Source organism: Triturus cristatus, chromosome 3_2, assembly GCF_964204655.1.
Source record: "Triturus cristatus chromosome 3_2, aTriCri1.1, whole genome shotgun sequence".
Taxonomy (NCBI): Eukaryota; Metazoa; Chordata; class Amphibia; order Caudata; family Salamandridae; genus Triturus; species Triturus cristatus.
Window position 1 is genome coordinate 1030732661 of NC_140584.1, and position 13671 is coordinate 1030746331.

General features: G+C 44.7%; 1 protein-coding gene across 1 annotated transcript in view; it reads left to right on the top strand.

Moving 5' to 3' along the window:
- The window catches only part of VPS37D (VPS37D subunit of ESCRT-I), a 139315-nt gene that overhangs the window by 96338 nt on the left and 29306 nt on the right, over positions 1-13671 (top strand). The window contains exon 2 of the mRNA XM_085649672.1: positions 13236-13407. Within this exon, the coding sequence (XP_085505798.1) occupies positions 13236-13407 (172 nt within the window). The remainder of the gene's footprint in view (positions 1-13235; positions 13408-13671) is intronic.

Consider the following 13671-nt stretch of genomic DNA (forward strand, 5'->3'; position numbering starts at 1 on the left):
CCCCCCCCCCCGAATTAAGGAAGACCGTCGACCACGCTCATAACCACCAGACTGGACTACGGAAACGCCCTCTACGCCACGATCAATAAGTCTCTGCTCCGCAAACTCCAGACCATACAGAACACTGCAGCCAGACTCGTCCTCGGCATCCATCGTCACGAACACACCACCCAACACCTGCCGAACCTCCACTGACTCCCCGTTGAGAAGAGAGTAACCTTCATGATACCTATGCCTCCCCAACACCGGACCCCAAAACCTCAATGAGAGAATCTCCTTCCACGTACCCAAGAGAAACCTTCGATCAGCCAACCTCACCAAAACCCTGTGCATCCCCAGAGCCAGAACAGGTGGAAGAGCCTTCTCCTACATTGCGGCCAAGACCTGGAGCGAGGCCCCAATCAACATCAGACGTGCCCCCTCTCTAAACCTCTTCAGGAAGAAACTCAAGGCCTGCCTCTTTGACTGAACGGAGCTGCTTGCCCCCCCACCCCCATATCCCCTGCGCCTTGAGATCCGCCCGAATGAGTAGCGTGCTTTATAAACCACTGTTTGATTCTAATAGTATGTGTAATACAATTTAAAAATGACTTGCATGTTCACAGTACTTTCAGTCGCTGGATGACACATTGCTTCACTGTACATACACATAACTATTTTCCACTGTGCCAAACAGGATTTTAGTCTGCGACTGGTTACACACAGATATCTGAAGTAATTGCATTAACCAACTGACCTTTCCTAACGTTGAGGGCATTTCCGCCTGATCAATTTAATTGGCATTCAAGTTCAATATAAGGTGTATGCATTATACTGTATATGTAATTACCTAAAGGTGAAAGGTCAGCAAAATATTTGCAGAATACTTTGGGGCATATTATCCAGCACGGCGTCAAAATTATCGCCACCCTAGCGGCAGAAGACCGCCGCCAACGCGGCGACAATGGGCCCGACAACATGCCGCAGATAATGGCACAAATGCACCAACAATTAAGGCATGGATGAGAGATCTGATATACTGCGATACCACCAACGATGTATATGCTACACTGCTGCAGGTCTAATAGTATCTGGCAACCCCTTCGCGCTTACCTCCTGCTCCACCCTGAGGTGACAGATTCAAGATACTCTACCACCTCAATCCAGGCTGAACTATTGTCAAAATACACCTCACCTCTGTCCAAAACCTAGTTCATTAACCTGTGCTACCCACCCACGTCGACATTCTAAGCTCCAACTGTAAATGCTTCACATGCACCAATACAATTGCGATCAATGATGTACTTGCCAGCTGACTATGATGAATATATCATTCTCTTCCTGCTTTCTTTAATGTGCTCTCCTGCATTTGTGTTTAATGTTGATTGTGGTCATATCATCTGTTGTTATTACCTGCCCCACATGATGCTGACTGTGGATATGATGACGGTTGTTTTATGAAAAATGTAATAAAAACAATTTTAAAAAAAAGACCAAAAAGCAAAAAAGACTGCCCTGAAAAAAATGACGTCACCCCAGCCCCCGGATATTTGCAAATTGCACTCATTGGTAGGGAGAACTTCCTGGGTTTCATAGGCATCGCTCCAGGTAGTTATTGTTCATTAGACTGGACACTACTACTGGATACTTTTGCAATTATACATTCGACTTACCCTAAATATGATGTCATGCACCTGACATTGCCTTTCCTGTGAATTGGTTCCACCTTGCCCTCCCGTCCCCCACAAACGGGTGTTTTGTCCAGGAGAGAGGCCATTGAAGAGCTGCCAGGGGAAGCCATTGGCATTCTTACTGTTTTTTGCAGTTGAAACGCGTGTCATACTGAACTGTATCAGAACTGCCGGCTCGGTCAGATTACATTGTATTGGGAGCCTCGATTACAAGTATTTACTTTATTGTTCATGGCACCAACTGTTTACAGTAATAATAAAAGCAGAGACACTGAGCACATATCCTGTGATTCAGCGATGAAGTTAAATCCACGTGCAGCCATTACTCACCATTGGATGGCCTTACAGTCACTCTTATTCATAGCACAATTCCTAAGAAAAGTGTAGGAGGACTAATTAGTACATGGAAATTACAATGTCTCAGAAGGTGACATCATAATAATTAATGCCATGCCGTTATAATATTCCTCACTGATCAGGAATAGCCCTGTTACAAAAATCAAAAAATACAATCCTTCCACAATGTGAAAATAACACGTTTTGGTTTGTTTTACTCCTTATAAATAAAACGTTTGTGTTCCACATTTCAGTGTATAATTTATCTCAAATGGCTAAAAGGGACACTTTTCAAACAAACGTGGAACTCGAGGATTACATTTTAAACTGTTTGGAGAGTTTATCAAAACGTTCATGTTGTATCGTTTTTAAACAGATAAATGGATGATCCCCGTGGAAAGAAGGGCTTAAAATCACTCCACCGCCAGGGTTCACACATACAGTGTTTGTAAATCCAAACAGGTTTCTGTATTGGGGTACAAGTTGACACCCCTCAGCCCCAGTAAGTGGAACGGAGTCCCTTCTCCCCAAAAAGTAAGGGGACTCCATCCACCCCAACTTGCGCCCTTCCTGCTCCTATGTGCTTGCTTTTTATACTCTGGCTTTCCTTGTTTTAGCCTGTTTTTAGCCTGTCCATCTTAAGTTTCTCTCTTTCATGGAGCATACATAGCTTGTTTACCATCACTTTGATAGTCTGGCTTCTATGATTCCAAAAACCATGCATTTACAAAAAAAACAAAGGCATCCATTGGTACCTCAAAAAAACAAGTTTTAATCACAGAAACCTATTCAGCTGGTAAACATATCACCACGTGGTATAAAAGTCAAGAGGTTGCTCCAAAGAGGGGAGTGTGAAGGAATAGTGCTTGTGTGTGAAATTGATGAAAACAAAAGGGGGGGGGGGGGGGTTCACAGGGTGAAGATAGTTCAATAGAGAATGATTACAATAATTATAATCGAAACTGGTTATAGATAGCATCAACACCAGTTAGTTATGGCCTGCCCATCATTAATCATTTTCATTGTTACTCTAAATGATTTCCAAAACATGCAGAGAGGTATCATCTGTTGGTTGAAAGGGATGAAGGTGGCAAATGGTACAGGCCCGCTTGGGGATGAATGTCGACATTTCGACCCTACTTATTGCATCGAGGGTAATTACATCCTCAGCTTGCGGGTCTTTCTCAGGACACAGGAAGAGTAGGAGGCAACCTACTATAGGTGCCTGTAGGTTGATGGCCCTGATTACAGCCCCGGGGGGTGGCTAGTCCGCATCGCAATTGCGGTGTAGTGGTAATCCATACTATGGATATCCAAGAACCCAGTCAAAGCCAGCCAAAGTGCTGGATGCAAAGAGGGATAAACTTCATCCCAGGGGAACCAATCACCCCAAATGATAGTCTTGAAAAGCCCGTGTAGAGCAGCCCGGGGGATGTCAGTACTTCGCTCGTCAGGATGCCCAGACATGGGTCCCTTGCTCACTTTGCCACTGGAATCAAGCTAGCCTGGCTGCTGAGGGGGTTTACCCCGAAACCGGTCTCAGGATGCTTGTTTCTGGTCCAGGGAAGACCTGGCTTGGCAGTTTGGGCTGGACTGTTCCCATGAGGCACAGGGTCAGACTGATTTGCATATGGCCATGTCTGAACTGGGGTGGCAGAGTGGGCTAAAGAACGGTGATGGATCAAGCCCAGATCTGTTGACTGGGTGTGAGTGTTTGATTGGTTCTGATGCTCCGTCCATCACCACCCCCTTTTGTACCACTTTGTTCGCCATAAGTTGGCAGGGTATGCTCAGACGTGAGTCCCTTGCTCACTTTGCCACTGGATTCAAGCAAGCCTGGCTGAAGACGGCTGAAATGCCAGAAACCGGTCCTAGTAAGCTTGTTTCTGGTCCAGGGAAGGCATGGCTTGGCAGTTCGGGCTGGACTGTTCCCATGAGGCACAGGGTCAGACTGATTTGCATATGGCCATGTCTGAACTGGGGTGGCAGAGTGGGCTAAAGAACGGTGATGGATCAAGCCCAGATCTGTTGACTGGGTGTGAGTGTTTGATTGGTTCTGATGCTCCGTCCATCACCACCCCCTTTTGTACCACTGCGTCTACAGAATGACATGACAGTGACCTCATTGTTTTTTGTTTTTGTTTTTTTAAGCCATGATACAGAGCAGCAGTGAATGCTGTACACAGTGACTAAAACATTGGTAATGTCAATAGGTCTCAAGGGCTAGACTTATTGCCTTTACCACGTACTGTTGAGCACTGCTGTACATGGTTGAAATAGTTTGTTTCATTGTGTTAAAGCCGTCACTTGGTTCTTGTGGAGATTCACCAAACTATCCAAAAGTTTCAGAATGATGTCTTTGGAACACTTCGGTATTTTCTGGTATTCTTTTTGAATTCTACTCGGAGTGTTTTATTGTTCTTGCTCCGTGTAGATATTCTCTGGACTTTCCTTAGGTATTCACAGATAGATGTACGTGAACTCATTTCCTGACTTTATGAGACCAAATAATTGAATTGTTTTTTGTGGGGTTCTCCAAGCGATGCCCTGAAAAACCTTTAGCAATTCTTTAAAGTTATTGAACCGAGCCCTAGCCTCACTTGAATTGAATCCTCACACCCTCTTTTAAGACATTGATTATTTTTTTGTCACTCTAATTATAGAGCACTGTCTTCGATTTGAGCACCGAGATGTTAAGCTACACGTGAGCTGGTCATGAAGCAGCAATGATGTCAGTGGTCTTGAATGAAATGGGCAAGCCTGGAGGGAATTTCAGTTAACATTACAAAATACTCCTGTTCAACTCCTCATGCTGCCCATCCTGCCAAAGTAAAAGCTATAACAAAATCTGGGTACCGATGACTGGGGAAATTTATGTTGTTGTATGGGAAAGCTATCCTGTAAAGTTTTATGGGTGTGTAGATGCTTGGCGCTAGATGGAGGTGTGGAGTTGTGGGCTTGTTAGTTGAGTGTTGTCGGCATGGTACTCCAGTGCTGCAGACCTCTTCATGCGGTATGGGGTCCCAGTGCTGAGTTTGTGTGTGTGCAGTGGTCCAGTGGTGTTTAGGATTGGGGATGACTGACTGCTAGTGCAGGTGAGAGAAACTAAGTGCTATAGGAGATCCATTCCTAGGCATGATTCTGTGCTGGTGAATGTCAATATGTGTAGAGAATATGGAGTGGAGATTGCAGGGAGTGTCTGGCAAACTGATGTAGACGGATGCTTCAATACAGTGTGGCAGCATACTTTGTGAGAATTTGGCTAGTGGAGGAATGTTGGTAAAATATATGTTGCAGACTGGTAATCCTGAATAGAAGCATGTGGGCTAGTATATGTTGGAAGCCTGGCAGTATGTCTGATGTGTTTTACATAGGAGGTAAGTCTGTGGGTAGCAGTTTGCTGGTAGATGGTTCTAGTTGGTCAATATCTCCTCTGAAAGGAAATGCCGGACTACACTGTGCTGGTGTGTGATGAGAGAGGGGCGTCCATGTATAGTAGAATGGTGGTGGTTCGAGGTCTACAAACCAACAAAGTAAGCACAACTGACCAGAGGTGATGTGAAATACAGAGGGGGTTGCAAATTACTAACGGAATCCAACCTTATGTACTAATCTTTACACAACAGAACTTTGAGTTAAAGGACACTGAGCTCTCGTTCAGACAAGACAAAAAGCTTCATCATCCTGTCCGATCCTCAGGCCGAGCTCCTTGCTTTTGGTGGGGCAGCGATAGTTGGTGGAGCTCTTTTCTGAAGGGTGGTGGGGAGGACAGAAAAACTCTTTTGATAAGCCACCTGGTTTGTGCCTTGTACACTAGATGTACCATTCCATTTAAAATGTTTTGCTGCAATGTGCCCCTACTGTTAAAATTGCCTGTGGTAGACTGTAGGTGTTGTTTACAAAAAGCGGGGGAAGAGAAGAGGAAGAACAACAAAGGGGCCCATCCTCCTACACATTGATTTGCAAAAATGAAAATAGAAGGCACGTCCATTCTGAGTGAACTAGCCCTTCACAGACTAGTGAGAAAAAACCTTTGGTTTTCTTATAAAACCCTCACCCACCAGGGTTTGCAGAGTTTGTGCTGGTTTTTTTGTGTAAGCACTACTTTTGCACTGGAATCGTGGAGTTAGATACTTGGTCCGGACGAAAAGCCATTGGGATTGGGTTGAAACATGTAGACCATTAGAAAGGCAGGCACGTTATCACCTATTTCAACTTTCTCTCAGTTTTTATTCACACCGCCGGGAGTACAGATTAATTTACTTACCTACCAGGCAGGTATTTTTGACTTTTACATAAGGCCCCTTCCTTTCCTATTTACTTCCATCATTATAGTACACCAATCAGTACTCCCGCGTATCTCGCAGGTCGCAGCACTGCCTGTTCCGCAGTGGAGCGGGAAAAGTGATGAAGCATGCCACCAAGGGGCAACCCTGGTGGGTGAGGGTATTATAAAAAAAACAAAGGTTTTTTCCCTAGTCTGTGGAGGGTTATTTCACTCAGAAGGAAAGGGCCTTTTATCTGTTTTTTCGGAAATAAAGGTGTTTATTGCCTCAAGAGTTGGCACGAGGAGACAATAAAACCTTTCCTTTGTAAATTTGTAGATCTCATTGAGGGTGGCAGCTTGCAGACTGTGTGAAACTAGTAAACTTCCTCTCACTCCTCATATGGTGGTTATAGGTCTCCTGGCAGAAAGAGATGCTTAACTGCTATTTGGCAATATATTGTCAAGTATGTGGGAAGAGGTCAGTAGTTTTATTGAGTGGATACTTTGTGAAAGAATACGAAGCTTAGCTATGGTGAGAGTGGAGTGGATGATGGTGGGTGTCTGTTTTTTGAGTGAAGGACTAGCTTGACAGCACTAAGGAGGGGAGTTTCCATTTTTGTCAGATTTGTAAATTCGTGAAGATTAGTGAGAATGATTGGTAGCTTTTTGATATAGGAGTGTTGTCACCTGCAATGTAGGGGTGTGTGTGTGTGTGTCTGTCCGTCTGTATGGAGTTACATGAATGATGTCCGTGATGGGGGGGGGGGGGGGGGGGTCGGCTCAGGGTTTTGGAGATGTTGCTCTACATTGAGTTTTTTTTTTGTTTTTTTTTTAAAGACTGAGATCCGTGTGTGGGTAAAATGTGAGGCTCAGAGGCTGTGGATGAAGATCTCAACCTACATTAGGCCGCATTCTCCCAGTTCAGACACACCTATAATGTCCTGTTATTTGTATAAAGTTGGGTGGGTATAGAGGAGAGGTGTGGTGCAGTGGCCAGGGCAGCTGACTTCGGAGCACAGGGGTCCCGGTTCGATCCTTGGCTCCGGTGGCAGATCAGCTCAGCACCATGTGACTCTGGGCAATAGCTCACTTAATTTCCACGACGGCCCCCAGCGCCTTGAGACCCGTAAGGGGGAGTAGTTTGCACTCTACAAATACCGGATTTATGATTTATTTGGTGATGGGTAAGGATAGGTTCTGGATGTATTATGTGGTCAATAGAGATGGGTCCTTTTGTGGAATGACATTCTGGACAGCCGCTACTAAATGTGCTGATAAGTTTGTGGGTGGGTGTACGACCCGGAGTGGTGGCTATCGGGCTTTAGTGCTTGTGTTACTTTTTAAAACAAGGACATTCCTCCCAGTAAAACGTAATGGTTCCTCCAGTAAATCTCTATATAAATCCGGTCGAGAGTATAGGTATGCAGATTGACGCCCCATGGTGTGTCCTACATAGCTTTGCTGCTATACTCCTTTGTTGCCACAAGGAGTAGATCAGCATCCTAGTGTACATAACAAAAATGTGGTGTTTAGTTTATGTGCCAGCCACATGCCTAAACTCAATCACCTCTAGCTTGTGAAGGAAACTTTGGAAGCGTTTACTAAAAGTCACCCACGGACGTTTGAAAAAGCTCCTTTGAAAAAGACTCCCTTCCATAGAGTCTGCACAGGACTCTACAAACCAGTGACCCACATAGAATGTAGTTACCCAGAGCATCTTTCTAAGTGTTAAATATGCCCTCTGCTTGGTGACTACAATTCTGCCTTGAGGTGGTTTTACAGAATAGTGCTGCAAGAGGCATGGCTAAATTAAACAAGCATTTGCAATGCAATAGGCCTCGCATTTACGAGACCTATTTAGAGGGTTTTAGCTATTGCCATTATAAATGACAATGCCTTTTATTTATGTGTTTTTAAAACAGATAAATAAAAGGCATTGTGATTTACAATGCCAATAGCTTAAATTCTCGCAAATGCGAGACCTATTGCATTGCAAATGCGTTCTGCACTCGTGCTATAATTTTTTTAAAAAGCTTTGGGACAGCGCGTGTCCTGCCAGCAACAGGTGGCGGGACAAAGCTATTTGAGAGAATAGTGCTTTAAGGCTGTAATTAAAGCCTACCGAGTAACAACACACATAATTGGGTGTAGCCATGGGAGGTTACAAAATGAGACAAGGTGGTACTGAGAAGGGACTACTAAGCCTTTTGACCAATGAATAGCCACAGTTTACAGTGGACAATGACACAAGCCAATGAAAAATATGGGTGGAGAGTGGGTAGAACTTCTAGTTCTTACTTGAACACAGCATGCCTCGCAGAGCAGCGCATGCGCTGCTCAGGCTCGACCTAAACACGTTTCCCGCCATTCGCTGGACTACATAGTCCAGAGTTATTCCGGATGTGTAAAAATGTGCTATTATTGATCCCATATTGCCTACAATTTTTGTATTTTCAATTAGATTTCAAGTGTATTTTTTTTTGCAACTGTTTAATGTAATGTGAGAATTATTTAAGGGTCAACCAGTCCTATGGTTGAATGAGACCCACGTCTGCAGTGAGGCTGTGTCTGTATATGGGAGACTTGGCTGATGATGGCATCTTTGTGGTCCTGGTAGTTTCTAGCAAGAATATAAAAAATAGCAAATCCCACTCGTTGAAACCCATACCTCCGAAATCCCTTTACATTCGGCAATCCTTACAAAACTAGTTTATGTAGTGTTTCATTCACAATTTTCAACTTTCAAGCACAAGATTCTACCTTCACAATTACCTTTTATGTTTTTCCCCCTTTCAGCTGACAGGGCAGGGCCATAACCTCACCCTTAAATTCTCAGGACTCTTTCAAATAACTTACGCACTCTGCAACCCATCTCCACCCTCTTCTCATCTCCCCACCCCCCCCCCCCTCTGATTTCACTCTCGCCACCTTTTGTGTTGATTGTAGATTTCTGCATTCTACTGCTATTGTTTTCTCCCTGTCTTTCTCTCTTTATACCTCCTCAACGCCTCGTATAGTCATTGTTCATATCTCCTTCATATCTAGGCAATCCTTGGCCTTCTCCTTCTTTGTTCCTCCCTGCGAATATGAGTATTGCAGACAGTCTCCTATAAACCAGTTATTTTCTTTTGAATTATCATACTTTTTTTACTTAAACTCCAAGTCCTTTCATTGTAATAATTCGAATTTTTTTAAACTTTGTTTCTTATCCAGACGTCAGTTTATCACCATGACTTTTTTGCAGATTACTTGTTTGGCGGTCTGATTTCTTCAGACCGTCTTTCTTAAATAAGGTTCTTTGAGAAGGGGTCAATAGTGATGGGCAGCGTGTTATTTTTCAAGCCATTACTACTACTTATGTACTTTATGTATCTTAGAAGGATTACACATCTGATGCAAATACTAACGGTGCATACATTTGTTGGGTTTAATGCTTTAAGTGATGCATTCAATTACGACAACAAACTGTATATCATTGAAATGTAACTGGTTAATATGGTATCAGTCTGTGTACATAGGCATATTTAAAGCGTTACCTGAGGCAGCAATGCTTTCTTCATTAGAATGGAATGGGGGTTGCAATTTGTATTGTATCTGAGGGGGCTGGAGGGAGGTGGTAGTATTACGCATGGTTGGGTGTTAGGTGGGAGGGCTCAGTACTACAAACTAATAGCCCTTTTGTGGAAGCAGTAGCTACACCACAGTGTGGAGGTTTGTTAGTATTTAATGGTTGGGTGTTTGGTGGTAGGGCTCAGTACTCCAAACTGGAAGCCTTTTTGTGGAAGCAGTAGCTGCGCCACAGTGGGAGGCATATTAGTATTTAATTGTTGGGTGTTTGGTGGTAGGGTTCAGTACTCCAAACTGGAAGCCTTTTTGTGGAAGCAGTAGCTGCGCCACAGTGTGGTGGCTTGTTAGTATTTAAATTAAATGTGGGCAGGTTGGATGCTTGGTAGGTATTTGGGGAAAGGTCAATGCTTGTTGGCAAAAGTTGGGGAACGACCAAATGGTCACATACACTGTGACTGTCCACACAACCTGTTTTTAAAGTTTGGTGCTAGTATGTAGAAATATATCAAATCCATTTTGTGAAAATAAAAATGCTTCTGTGGAACTTGATGTAACCAACTATGGATTTGAATGTATGGTAACCCGATGATGGATCCATCCTTTTGGGTGATGATTTCAAGTTGTGCAATAAATCAACATGTAGACATGTTTCCTGATTGGATAATGAAATTTAGGATCTGGGGGTTTTTCTGGTTGTGAAAGACCTCTTGTGGACCACACGAAACTTTAGCGGGATTATAGCCAGACCATTGCTTACCATTGGTTCTCTTCATTTTCTGTCCAACTAGCCTGATTCTTATTCAAGTTTGCCTTCCTCTTCTTGTGTTTGTGCCTCCCTCGGAACGTAGCCTCTTTACTATCCTTTTGATTGGCTGACTTGTATTCTTTCACTGCTCACTTTAATGGAAGTACTTTTTTCATTAACCGCTTCGGTGCTCATGACGAGCCCAGCTCGTCATGAGGCACAGTGGAGCTGTGCTCATGACGAGCTGGGCTCGTCATAACCGTCGCGGCCCGCCCACACGTGGTTGATTCCCCGCCTGTGCGGGAGAATCAATCAGTGGGCGGGGTCGTGACGAGCTCAGCTCATCATGAGCACAGCTCCACTGTGCCTCATGACGAGGTGGGCTCATCACGAGCACAGCGCCACCACCACCGCCCCCCACCCCCGCACCGCGGGGGAATTACCCCCGCATGGAAGGGGCTAAGCACTCCATGAAAGTGCATTTGTTTTCTTACTCTCGTGTGCTGCTTACCCCTTTCAAATATCCACCCATATTGTGTTCAGTTCACTTGCTCCCCCCTGCGTCTCTGTTGCTCCCCTACCCATTGTGGTCCTTGAGATTTTACTTTTTTGGAAGGCTCGGATGCTGCCATTTGCTGCTGGTTCTCTCTATAAAGCGACTTAGCAAGCATCAATTGCTCCTCTGCAAACTGCCCATTCCCTGTTGCGTTGACCTATCCACTCTGTTGCTCCACTACCCCTGCAGTAATTTACATTTTTTATCTTTTATTTGATAAGTAGCTTGGCAGTTGCCATTTGCTGCTAAGGCCGCTCCACTGTCCAAAATGCACCTTTGCACAATAAAAATGTAATTTTATTTACTGATAGAAGTGGCATCCATCATCATGGATCGATTACTAAAAAAAAATTTTTTTTAAATGGTGCTTGCCACATTCCGTTTTGCATATGTCATCATGCATGCGGCGCCTATAGTTGTTTTTACTACATAGTATTTTAAGGCAGTAGTCTGATATTAATATGGCATCTGCGCCCTTTTCTATAGAATGTATTTACAGCAAGTGTTGGGTTTGTCCACGCTCAGTTAATTGTATAGTCTGGCTGAGTTGGGGGGTTTGTTCAGAGTTGTAATTTAATGAGCGCATTTGTTAGCTGTGTAGTATAGGTAGTGCTGTTGAGAGCACGTCGATACCCACTCAGGTGGCCCGTGTGCTGTTTTTGATGGTAAAGCCAGAATGGGTGGATTTTGAACTTTTGGTTTATATAGGTGCTTGGCTGATGTGTCACACAAAGGTGTGGAAATTTAGCTCGCAAACTGAACATTATCTGCGCCATCTTGCCCCTCCCCAGCACCACGCGCAGCGAATGCACAGCCGCCATTTTAGGCACCCCACTCTCTCCCCGCTCACTCTCGACCGCCAGCGCTTTCCCCTGGCGCTGCAAGCATCCCCCGCGCGCCGGCCACCCCCGCTCTCTCATACAGGCCATAAACCCTCTCCTTCTGCGCGACCCTGCTACGGAACCACTTCCAACCGACAACCCATACATGGTCATGCCTCTCCTTTGATAACCCCCTTCCTCTGCGCCCCATTGTCTGAACTGGTCCCAGGCCATCACCTAGCCCTGCGGATGCAGTTTACTGCCCCTACTGTAAGGGAAACACCCCACATCAAAGGGATTACAGTAGATCAAAGCCCCTACCCCCTGAGACCCGGCCAGTTGCACACACCCCCGGGAATTAGCGGAATTCCCTGCTGCGCGATAGCCATCTCCCACTGCGGGTAGGGTGGGAACTTCTACTGTATCTATGTGTGGGATCGGATCTGAGCCGGGGCTTCAGGGGATGTTCTTTCAGGCATCAAGGGAATCTCAAGAATGTACTATATGTAATAAAGCAATAAACCAGTGTATAAGAGACCAGGTCTCAGAGATGCAGTTAGAGCACCTCGTGACGATACCTTGCTGTCTGATCTGATGTGTTCTGCTCCGACGGAATAAAACTTTGTTTCCTGCCTTCCAGTCTCCGGCGCCTGCCTCTTTCATTGGTAAATTATCGAGTGGTATAAGAGGCGATTACCGCCGGGCAAATACTTGAAAGGTTATCGACTGAAACTGCCGCTACCATTTAACAATGGGCAGTGCTACTTGAAGGACAGAAGGGTGTCGTGGGTTTGTGATACTGACACCTGTGTTCTGTGGTAGTGTTACATTACATCCTTTGTCTCTCAGCGCAGGGAATGGCATTCATTTCAGCTTGTTAATTAGTTTCCTGGTAAACAGTGTATTACCTTTGTGTCTCGTTTACATTCCAGGATCACTCAAGTTGACTGCATTTTCTGAAAAGCTCGTCTTGTACTCACTCAACTTCCAGAGTTACTTAGGCTAGAGACTATGTACGTAGCCTCTCCCCAATGTACCCGCCATTTTCCGTTGTAAATTGATATTTGGATCTGACCTTCGCTGATTTAGTTTGAATAGATTCCCAAAAGGTGTAGGTTGGGCATGTCTTGTGGGTGCTTTTCTGCTTTAAATGGAATTACTGACCATGTCTCTGTCTACCAAGAGGACCCCTCCGCAATAAATATATCCACACCACATTTCATATCCTGGCTACCGCCATATCCTTACTTGACTCTCTTTTCTCCTTTTTCAGTTCCAGAGCTTGAAAACTGAGCGGAATATGCATTTGTCAGTAAACTACAGCTTGGCCAGGCAAAACCTGGCCCTGCGGCCGCGTCTGGAGAATGGCAAAGCCAACCTAGCTATCAAGTATCAGCAGCTAGCCGAGGTGGTGAACACGTGCCGGGACAGACAGCGACAGCTTGGTGAGTCCCTTGGAGAAGGATACTTCGGATGATGTTTGACGCCATAACATCCTGCAGCCATAGATGGACCATGGCTGTGTGCTTTACATATCAAAAATCCTAAATTATTTTGCTTTGTGGAATTGCTTGGCACTGAGCTCTAACTTTGCCTTTTGGTGGGTGGGTACTTCCCTAGACCATGCCTATGGTTTTTGCTCCATCCAACTTCATTATTTTTACCTCGTGCAATAAAATCTTTAACAGGACAATAATATACTACCCTAT